Here is a 10,767-nt window from a genome sequence, read left to right as displayed (position 1 = left end):
TTTGTGAGTTGAGGGATGCCATATTATCTTGTTTTACGGTTGGGGATGATTTTGTATCTTTGATGACAAGTTGAGGGACCTTCGGTGTACTTTTGTGCTGCCCAAGTCTAGGTCTAAGTGGCTGCCGTCGTGCATTACTTCATCATGGGCCTGATGGGCTTCCCATTGTTGTCACAAGACAAGAGTGTTATGTACTGGACTATGTAGTTGGGCTTTATTACTTGGTCATTCGACTCCTTCGTCTTCCTCCGCCCCTCTTCTCCGGGTCTAGGGTTTGCTGCTCCCCCTCCCCGCCGCCGCCGCCTCCGCCTCCGCCGCTCAGATGGGAGGCAAGTGCCCGCACCGCAAGGTCAAGAAGCGCCGCCTCTCGCACAAGACGGCCCGCCGAGGCAAGTTCCTCGTCAAGGCCGACGACGCCGTCTACGACGAGCTGGTCAAGCTCGCCGACGCCGGCAAGGACGCCGACGCTACCCAGCTCCCCGTCGACGAGGACCTCCCCGGTATGGGACAGTTCTACTGCCTCCACTGCGAGTATGTGCCCCCTCTCTACTGTCCCTGCTCTGCCCCCCTTTATATCGAATCTCCAACTAGGAATACGCCTTTGCTTCCTGCAACGAACTCTCTCTATATATATATATTGACGAACATTTACACGTCGAATATAACCACTGATTCTCGTAGTTTGCACGCTGCCTTTAATTGAATTGAACTGTAACTCCTGTGATAAACCAATAATTTAGTCTCGTTGATTCTTGCAATGCCTGCAACCCTTATCAATCAAATAATATGTTCAACTCTCGCCGTTTATTTCTGATACCAATCATATAATGCATGCTTGCTATGTTGGTTGTCGCCTGCAGTCGCTACTTTGCAAGTGAGAGTGTCAAGGAGGAGCACTACCGCTCAAAGCGCCACAAGAAAAGGTGATCGCCTTGTCCTTGCTACTTTTAAATCTCTCTTCTAAGAAGAATACATATTGGTAACCTGCCACATTCCAGCATCACAGACCCTTACTGCACTGCATGTCATGGAGCTAATATATATTATATGGTGTCATGACATTGTAGGGTGTCAATATATATTACCTCCATCATGGTTACTGAAAACATACTAACTTCTTAAATTTTATGGTCACAAGCATCTCTATTCCTTATTGCATTTCATGACATTGGAGCTAAACAGAAAAAATATTCTGCTCTAGGTTGTCTTCTACAGTTTTGACGAGATAGTACTTTGTTTCAATAATGTATACATGCACACGTTTTGTTGTTCAGCAACAATTTTTTGTTGTTTGGTAAACGCAATTGCCTAGAGCATATAATGTAACAAGCTGCAAGTACCAACTTTTGACAAATTTTACAGAAGACGAAAGTCCTTTTGTTTTGGATGCAGCTAGTACATATCATTTATATCCGTGTAGCTAGATGGTCTTCAGTTCTATAACTTTGAGCTTGAAAGTTAAAACACCAGCTTAATAATTATGTGGTATAGAAAAGGTCTCTGTTGTGGTACTACTATGCAGCTTAATCTACTGAAGTTGTTCAATCTACTTCGCTGTACCTATCTATTACTCCTTCGGTTTCAAAATATTTGTTTTGTTAGGACAAGACTTTGACTAACAATTACTCTATTAGGATATAATGTTTTGTGACACAATTAAATTTATTAGATCCGTATTCAAAAGTACTTATAATTACATCGTATATATCACTACATCAGTGTAGATAGTTGGTCTTCAGCTCTGTAACTTTGAGCTTGAAAGTTAAAATACTAGTTAATTATCCCCTCCGGTTCCATAATTCTTGACGTTTTGAACAATGACACAGTCTCCAAAATATATCCTAGACTATGATTTTCTATTATAATATATACACTAAATAAATACATTTTTACTTTTATTATAGTAATTTTAAGAAAAATCTATATATGTTGTTCTAGTGGCTTTAAACCAAATACTATTAAAGTTATAAAAGCTTGACCTCAGCCTTACACAAAACATCAAGAATTGTGAAACCAGAGGGAGTATGTGCTACAGAAACATTTCTTTCTTTGTGCAAAGTGATACGGTTCAATCTACTATGCTATATCTAATAATGACTTTGCGATACTTGTAGGATCAAGCAAATGTCAGGGCCAGCCCCACATACTCAACTTGATGCAGAGCTTGCTGCTGGAATGGGGATGCCTGACAATGGCCTGAAGCTCATGTCCATGTGAACCTCTTCTTGTTCCTGGTTTTTACTCATATGTTTTTGTCACTGCCGTACGTATGTACTTGCTCTGCTTAGTAGTTAATGGAGTTGAGTTGATGGTGTCTGTTGGTCCAAGAATTTACTTTTAAGAAGCCAAGGGTTACTCTGTTTTGCCTGCCTCATTTTGTCTCGCTTCTGATTGAATATCAGTTACCTCAGTCAGTGCTTGGGATCAAAACGTCTTATTGGTTTATTGGCATTGGCTTGAGCACAAGCTACCAAAGGCAAGGGGCGTTGATGGATGCGCTTTGCCTCACATGCTATGGCTGCCTTATGCCTGTAGGGACTACCAGCAATGAGCATTGTATGGCATAGGTAAACTACATATAGGCCCAGAGTATTGGCCACATAAATATAGATTGTGCCTTTACAGGTGTGTTGATCTGTTTTTCACGCCCCATATGATCTTTTGCTCATTCTGGATCTACCCTTCCATGACCTGGTCATGTCTCCCCACTGAGTCTCTAGGCCATGTTGATGGTGTCGCCTGGGGCTTTATGCAGCTGTAATATGCATTTTAGCATGTATTAGGTTGCACCGTCACGTGTTACTGGCAACTACTAGTAGTGTGTTTTGGTTTGGTGTAAGGACGAGTTGAAAAGGAATAGGCGGTGCCATATTAATCAAGAGGGCTGTCAATGTTGACAAATGTTCCTCCTTATCTAATCTACTTGTTGATCGCAAGTGCGTGATGGTCACCTGACCTGGGCTGTTGGCTTGTTGGAATGGAAGTCTGCATTGCATAGAAAGGGCGAGAAGGTGAATGATGGAGATGAAATGAGTAGAAAGATGCCTTTGATGATGCAGCTTTTGTCATAATAGCAGCTATAGAGGACATAGCGATGCAATGCACGCACGCTCCTTGTTTGTGTGCGGGCGTCAAGATGCATATACTACTTACTACTCTACTATGCTAGGTGTTGGACATGCATGCATGCATGCCGGGGGGCCAAGCTAAGCTAGCGAAATCAATTGGTTTGCATCATCGCCAGTTGTGCAATTGTCCTGCCTATACTCCTTATCTTTCTTTCACTTTCATGCTCCCAATCATGTACTGTAATAAAGTACTACACGTAGTAGGAGTAATAAGTTATAAGTGCTAGAATGAAGCCCCATGAGCTGACTCCCCCGTCTCCCTTCCCCTGGTGATTGGCGATGAGTTGGATTGGATTTGGATCTCCAGAATCCATCCAGATGCTGAAAAGAAAATTAAGAGCAAGGGGCCAAAACCTGTCACGCGCTCGCTCAACCCCACCACAACACCATCCATGCTCATCATCTTGTTGTGCAGTTGCTGCTCTTGTTCTCCAATCGACACAAACACAACACATGCCAGCCGCCCGCCCGGGCCGGCTGTGGATTGTGGAAGAGAGAAAAAGGACTAATGATTCCATGGCTGTCCTTTCGGATCGAGGCGCCCTGGATGATTAGCAGCAGCAGGGGCAGGAGCATGGCAATCTATCTTTGATGCCAAGCAAAGCAATGGCTGGCTGATACACTACCACTCACTGATCCAGTTGCAGTTTGTTTAGGGTGTGCCACTTGTTTCAGATCTCTCTTTTGCCTTGTTTCTGACAGCATCCACAAGCTCGCCTTGCGCCAATTGACATGGCCAACCCCACAAAGACTAGGGTGGTGACTTGAGCTCCTTCGCCCACACTTGTGCTCATTGCTCGTCAGACCAGATACACAAACACGCGCCCTGCTCTACTACCGGAGTACTCCTACGGAGTACTACTCCAGTACTGGTAGTACAGTAGTACAGACACACACACTGACACTGGCCCTGCTGATGGTAGTGGTAGTGGCAGTGGTAGGTACCCCATCGCAGAAAGAGAAGAGGAGACTCGCCATGGACTCACCTCTACAGAGGAGAGGTGTAGGAGTAGAGCAGTGTCAGTGTAGTATGGGGCACATGAGTTTTCGACAGCACTAAATATGGTGGCTTAGATTTGACAGTGCCATTTGGATTTGGTTCATCCATGAAATAGAAATAGAAGAGGCCCCCATACTGCTTTGTCCGTCCGGAGGGGAGGGGGAGGGACCATGCAGCGAGCGAGCGAGCGAGCAGTCGGTGTTGGGGCACACGACGGAAACGATCATGTCATGTGCAAGCAACAACAAGACGTCAACATTATGCCTGCATGTGCATGTGATAGTCCTTCCAAGTCAAACTTTGGAGGGTCCAGAATTTCTGCAATTCTGCCTCCCTCCCTCCCTATCCCTTGCCTGCAAAACACTGTTACTTTGGACTTTGGAGTGTGAACGAATGATACTCCTACTCCTACGACTACTCTGAATGTTGTACTAGTAGTAGTGACAAGGAAGCCCTAAATCCCGGGTCATACCTGCTGATCGAATTGACTTGGTAATGGAGTAATATTATACTACTCCAGCAGCAGCGGTGGTGGTGTATCAATCATCCTCAACTAATCGAACTGAGCATGCTGCTTTTGTGCTGGTCCTTGATTTCCGGACAAACTAATCGAAGAATCGAGCTAAAATGATCCATCGATGGACACAGTAGTAGTAGTATCATGAGCTAGCTAGCTAGCAGTATAGTAATTCATTTCATTAATTCATTCTTAGAACATCTAGCAGCAGCAGCAGCAAGAACACACAGCAAAAGAACATGTTGTTGTATCAAAACGAATACTAGGTGCCGTGTGTTGTTGTTGAGGAGGAGGGGCCCGGCGCAACGTGGGAGTGGGAGAGGCGCTGGAGCTGCAGCATGCGCGCGTAGCAGCCATCGGGGTGGTGGTTGAGCAGGTGGGAGTGCGAGCCCTGCTCCGCCACCTTGCCGTCGTCGATGACGGCGATGGTGTGGGCGTTGCGGACGGTGGCCAGACGGTGGGCCACCACGATGGTGGTGCGGCCGGAGCCAGAGGAGGAGGCGAGCGCCTCCTGCACGCTCCGCTCCGACTCGGCGTCCAGCGCGCTGGTGGCCTCGTCCAGCAGCAGGATGGGCGCCTGCTTCACCAGTGCCCGCGCGATGGCGATCCGCTGGCGCTGCCCGCCCGACAGCTGCACCCCGCGCTCCCCGACCAACGTCCCGTACCCCTCCGGCAGCGCCGATATGAACTTGTGCGCGTTGGCCGCCGTCGCCGCCTCCACCACCTCCGCCTCCGTCGCCCCCTCGCGCCCGTACGCGATGTTGTCGTGGATGGTGGCCGCGAAAAGGAAGGGCTCCTGCGGCACCAGCGCCATGGCGCGACGCAGGGACCGCAGGTTGAACTTGCGCAGGTCCCGGCCGTCCAGGAGCACCCGCCCGGAGTTGGGCTCGTAGAAGCGCTGCACCAGCGCCAGCACCGAGCTCTTGCCGCACCCGCTCGCCCCCACCAGCGCCAGCGTCCGCCCCGCCCGCGCCCTCAGGCTCAGGTCCCGGAACACCTGCACCTCCGGCCGCGACGGGTACGCGAAGTCCACGTGCTTCAGCTCAACCTCCCCCCGGGGCCGCTCCGGCACCGCCGCCGCGTCCACGTCGTCCGGCTCGATCTCTGTCCTCCGGTCCATCGCCTCGAACACCGCCTGCATCGCCCGCCCGCCCTTCACGAAGTCCGGCGCCAGCGTCAGCGTCTCCGCGGCGCCGTTGGCCGACACCATCAGCACCATGAACACCCGGATGGTCTTGGAGAAGTCCGACACGCCGTGCTTCACCAGCCACGCCGCGTACCACAGCCCCAGCGCGTACGACGCGTACAGCAGGAACTGCGCCACCCCGTACCCGCTCCCGGCGATCTGCCCCTTCCAGAAGCACCGCCGGAGCGGCCCCGCCAGGTTCGCCTCGAACAGCCCCGCGATCTTCGCCTCCGACCCGAACGCCGCCACGGTGCGCACGTTCGCCACCGCCTCTCCCGCGATCTGCGTCGCCCTCGCGTGCGCCCGCTCCAGGTCGCCCGAGAACCCCTTGAGGAACATCTTCTGCAGCACGGTGGCGGCCACCACCAGCGGGAAGACGGCCAGCAGCACCAGCGCGAGGCGCCACTGCAGGACGAAGCCGGCGGTGCAGGCCACCAGCATGAGCGCCGAGTTCTGCACGATGATGGAGATGCGGTCGCCGATGGCGGAGCGCACGTTCTGGGCGTCCAGCGCCAGCCTGGCGGCGATGCGGGCGCTGGAGTTGTCCTCCATGTCGAACCAGGCGATCTCGTTGCGGAGCACGGCGGCGAGCATCCTCTCGCGGACGCGCTTGGTGAGGTTCTCGCCGACGGTGTCCCAGAAGAGGTGCTGGACGGTGTTGAAGAGCAGGGCGGCGGAGGACATGCCGATGAGGAGGTAGCAGTACTTGGCGATCTGGCGGTCCATGTAGGCGGCGTCGGGGGCGTAGTACACGCTGAGCACGGCGCTGAGGACGTAGGCGAAGATGGCGCTGAAGGAGCCGCACACCATGGAGCCCAGCGACGCGACGAGCGCGTACCCCCACTCGGGCGAGTTCATCTTGGCCAGCCGCCAGAAGGAGCTGGCCTGCACGCGGAAGTAGTGCTGCTGCTGCTGCTGCTTGCTGTCGACTCCGAGGCCGAGGCCGGTGATGAAGTCGGCGTCGGAGAGGCGGCGGGAGTAGGGGGAACGGCCGTAGGAGGAGTTACGCGTGATGATGGGCGAGCTGACGGAGTTGCGGGCGCTGGATGGTCGCGCGCTGCTCCGGCGAGCGGCGACGAGCGCGGCCTCGTGCGCCTGCTCCTGCATTCGGATGAGCCTGGCGTAGGTGCCATCCCCGCGGGCCATGAGCTCGTCGTGCGTGCCCACCTCGGAGATGGCCCCGCCCTGGAGGACGGCCACGAGGTCGGCCTTGCGGATGGTGGAGAGGCGGTGCGCGATCACCAGCGTGGTGCGCCCGATCATGAAGCGGTCCAGCGCCTCCTGCACCAGCTTCTCCGACTCCGAGTCCAGCGCGCTGGTGGCCTCGTCCAGCAGCAGGATGGCCGGGTTCCGGAGCATGGCGCGCGCGATGGCGATCCGCTGCTTCTGCCCGCCCGACAACTGCAGCCCGCGCTCCCCAACCTGCATTGCCATTCCATGCTTTTTGCGTCAGCCTAAACATTCGCTTACTACTCGTTAATTTCTTGCTTGGTGTTCAACTCATTCAATTTACTGTACTTGTTAAGGTAATTAGTTAGTAATGGTGTTAAGAAAAGCATCATATTCATGGGTGCCATACTACTGCCTACCGTGTCATGTGCGCAGCAGAACGAGAACAACAATATTCTGGAGTACTCCACTACTGTGTAACTAACCTACTACTACTCCCCCTGTTACTAAATGCTAATGCAGCAGGCAGGCGTGTCAGCTACTCAGCTGGCAAGAATAATTAATGTAAGGGCCGGAGTGTTAAGGTTTGATTAAGCAAACCGCCTGGCAAGAGCTCATGACTCCATGAGCGAGCGGCGAGCCCCATCAAACAAGAGGGAAAGAAAAGAAAAGAAAAGAAAACAAAGGATTGATTATTGGGAGGAAGAAGCGGGCTGACATTCCTGACAAAATGTCAAGCTGGAATGGAATCATATCCCGAGCTTAGGATTCCTTGAAATTTGGCAATGAGCTGCAGTGGGCACTGGAGTGGACAAGTGCAGTTGATGAGTGGGTGCTGCAAAAGGGCGTCACATCTTCTGATCTAGTACTAGTCCGTAGTGGTAGTAGGTACTGTAGCTGTTGTAGATGGAGAAGTCGAAAGAAGGTGATGAGCGTGCAGGTGCCATGGTTTGTGCTTTTGAAAGGGGGAGGAAGAGGATGAGGAATCTTGGCATGATCCAATAATCCGTCCATGTTACTTGCACCAACTCGGAACAGCGCTCGAAAGCAACCCATTGATTGCCGCCTGGCCCTAGTAATAATAACATAACATGTCTTTCCCTGTCTCTATCTAGGAGTATCTCTCTCCCTCCGAGTACAGTAATCTCTAATGTACTATCTATCTATAACTAAAAAGGAGGGAGATGAGATGATATGAGAAGCAGCAGAGAGACGTGGTGTGAATGTGATAGCATAGCATGCCTCCTCGTGCTCATGCTGCCTGCCTAACAAACAAACACAACGCATTGTTGCATGGTGGATCGTCATCGTCTCACAGGGTTAGGAGAGGCAGCGACAGGAAGGACAAACAGTAACAACAACAACAACAACAAGTGAAACGAAGGAAATTGACGGAAGCAGCAAAATACTTGCCTGCGTGTTGTAGGCGTCGGGGAGCTTGACGATGAAGGAGTGGGCGTTGGCGACCCTGGCGGCCTCCTCCAACTCCTCCTGCGTGGCGCCGTCCCTCCCGAGCAGCAGGTTCTCCCGGATGGTGGTGGCGAACAGCGCCGGCTCCTGGCTCACCAGACCAATCTGGCGGCGCAGCCACCGCAGGTTGAGGTCCCTCAGGTCGTGGCCGTCCAGCAGGATGGTCCCGGCGTTGGGCTCGTAGAACCTCTCGATCAGCGACACCACCGTGCTCTTCCCTGACCCGGAGCTCCCCACCAGCGCGATCGTCTTCCCCGCCGGCACGCTCAGCGACAACCCCCGCAGGATCCCCACGTCTGGCCGCGACGGGTACGAGAACTCCACATCCCGCAGCTCCACCCGCCCCGTCACCGCCTCCAGCTCCACCCCGCCCTCCCGCTCCATGCTCGGCTTGTGCTCCATCATCCGGAATATCTTCGCCGCCGCCACCCGCGCCTTGGCGAACGCCGCCATGCTCGGAGCCGACTGCCCAAGAGCCCTGCGGATCGGATTGGATTTTTGTTTTGTTTTTACTCTCAATCCGGCCAATCGGAGTACGTATATGCTACGGAGTACTACAAAGCTTTACTTACAGGCCGCCTATCATTACTGAGAACATGGTGGCGATGGCGAGGCCTCCGTTGGTGTGGGCGCGTCGGACGAGGTGACCCCCGTACCAGAGGAGCAGCGCGTAGCAGCAGAAGACGGTGAAGTAGGTGCCGCCCAGTCCGATGCCCTTGGCGAAGCCGGAGCGGTAGCCGATCCGCTGCGCCACGGCCAGCGCCGCCGAGTAGGCCCGCATCACCCGCTCCTCGCCCACGAACGACTGCACGATGCGTATCTGCGCCAGCGCCTGCTCCGCGATGCCGCTGGCGTCGGACAGCGCGTCCTGGCTCCTGGAGGAGAGCTTGGCGAGCGCGGCGGCGCTGAGGCCGCCGATGACGGCGATGAGCGGGACGACGGCGAGGGTGACGAGGGCGAGCTGCCAGGCGGCGGTGAATCCGACGACGAAGCCGGAGACGAAGGTGGCGAGGTAGTGGATGAGGTTACCGAGCTTCTCGCTGATGGCGTCCTGGACGACGACAGCGTCGGCGTTGATGGCGTGGATGACGTCGGAGGTGCGGACGTCGGTGTCGAAGAAGGAGACGTCCTGGTGGAGGGCGGCGTGGAGGTAGCGGATGCGCATCCGGGTGGACTGCCGCTCGCCGGTCCACATCCAGCAGGAGATCTCGGCCCAGGAGGAGGCCCAGATGGCGGCGCCGACGACGAGGAAGTAGAAGGCGTACTTGACGACGAGGCGGAGCATGGTGTCCGGGTGGGCGGCGTGGGAGCCGAAGGAGTCGACGAGGTCGGCGAAGAAGCGGAGGAAGACCGGGAGGGAGCAGCCGTGGACGAGGGCGCCCAGCGTGCCCAGGGTCATGAGGACGTAGTCGAGGCCGTCGGCGAAGCTGAAGAGTTGACGGAGCGGGGCCGGCGGGAGGGGCTTGGGCGGTGGAAGGTCGGTGGTTTGGATGTGGGGAGGCGGCGGCGGCGACTTAGGAGGAGGAGTAAGGGGAGCAGGTGGCGGTGGCGCTGCTGCTGCTGGTGCATCAGGTTGAGGATGGGATTGTGGAGAATGGTGGTGGTGGAGGAGGTGCGAGTGCGGGGGCTGGTCGGCGGAGGGAAGATGGAAGGCCTCGAGCTCCGGGTCGGCGGCGGCATCGGCGCCGAGGACGACGACGCGGCCCTTTATCTCCTCCTCCATGCCTAGCCTACCGCCGCCCTGCCCTTGCTCGATCTCACTCTGCTCTGCTCTCCTGTTCCTGTACTAATAATCTCTTGCTGCTCTGCTCTTCTCTAATTCTAGCTCTACTTCCTAATAATTCTAGCTCAACCCTCCAATTCTTGAGTAGACGAGTTGCTCAATTCCTCTCTTCCCATCTGTGACTGTGAGCAAGGAGGAGGAGGAGGAGGAGGATTGCCTTGCCTAATGGCTTATGGCTGGTGATAAGAGGGGACGACATGTTTATAAATAGAGAGACTACTGGACTAATAGAAAAGAAAAGGCACGTGGCCTTGCACAACAAGCCTGGTCCACTAGGCCACACCTCGTCGGCTTCTAGTTCTACACCAGCCAGCCCTTTTTCCCTTCATGTAGAGTAGTGGTTATCCACAGTAATACTCTTACCGGGTGTGTGTGTCCTCCTTCAACCTCACCGGCCGACCCGCCCGGAGCTCCGGTAATCTCTCTCTCTCTTTCCACGGTAATATAATATCCGCAGGCAGGCAGGATGTTGCAGTTGGTCCTTTCACATATTGTTGCTTCAGAGTTCACACG

At 54.2% G+C, this 10,767-nt stretch overlaps 2 protein-coding genes across 2 annotated transcripts; one reads left to right on the top strand and one right to left on the bottom strand.

Moving 5' to 3' along the window:
* Window positions 1-213: 213 nt before the first annotated feature.
* Window positions 214-2,359, top strand: LOC127781819 (uncharacterized). The gene is made up of 3 exons (XM_052308879.1): window positions 214-531; window positions 861-923; window positions 2,115-2,359. Exons 1-3 carry the CDS (start codon window positions 323-325, stop codon window positions 2,215-2,217), a joined length of 375 nt encoding a protein of 124 aa, XP_052164839.1. The 5' UTR covers window positions 214-322; the 3' UTR covers window positions 2,218-2,359.
* Window positions 2,360-4,782: 2,423 nt separating this feature from the next.
* LOC127781701 (ABC transporter B family member 1) lies at window positions 4,783-10,451 on the bottom strand. The gene is made up of 3 exons (XM_052308712.1): window positions 9,044-10,451; window positions 8,415-8,949; window positions 4,783-7,253 (listed from the first exon to the last, which is right to left on the bottom strand). The coding sequence occupies exons 1-3, from the start codon at window positions 10,192-10,194 to the stop codon at window positions 4,908-4,910; spliced, it is 4,032 nt and encodes a 1,343-aa protein (XP_052164672.1). The 5' UTR covers window positions 10,195-10,451; the 3' UTR covers window positions 4,783-4,907.
* Between the last annotated feature and the right edge of the window lie 316 nt (window positions 10,452-10,767).

This window comes from Oryza glaberrima, chromosome 8 (assembly GCF_000147395.1).
Source record: "Oryza glaberrima chromosome 8, OglaRS2, whole genome shotgun sequence".
NCBI lineage: Eukaryota > Viridiplantae > Streptophyta > Magnoliopsida > Poales > Poaceae > Oryza > Oryza glaberrima.
This window is presented reverse-complemented; position numbering and strand designations above follow the sequence as displayed.

Coding starts and splice junctions, on each gene's coding strand:
- LOC127781701 (XM_052308712.1), bottom strand. CDS start 10,194: ATGGAGGAGGAGATAAAGGGCCGCGTCGTCGTCCTCGGCGCCGATGCC. Junction 8,950..9,043: donor TCAGTAATGATAGGCGGCCT/GTAAGTAAAGCT, acceptor TCCGATCCGCAG/GGCTCTTGGGCAGTCGGCTC. Junction 7,254..8,414: donor CCGACGCCTACAACACGCAG/GCAAGTATTTTG, acceptor ATGGCAATGCAG/GTTGGGGAGCGCGGGCTGCA.
- LOC127781819 (XM_052308879.1), top strand. CDS start 323: ATGGGAGGCAAGTGCCCGCACCGCAAGGTCAAGAAGCGCCGCCTCTCG. Junction 532..860: donor TTCTACTGCCTCCACTGCGA/GTATGTGCCCCC, acceptor TGTCGCCTGCAG/TCGCTACTTTGCAAGTGAGA. Junction 924..2,114: donor TCAAAGCGCCACAAGAAAAG/GTGATCGCCTTG, acceptor CGATACTTGTAG/GATCAAGCAAATGTCAGGGC.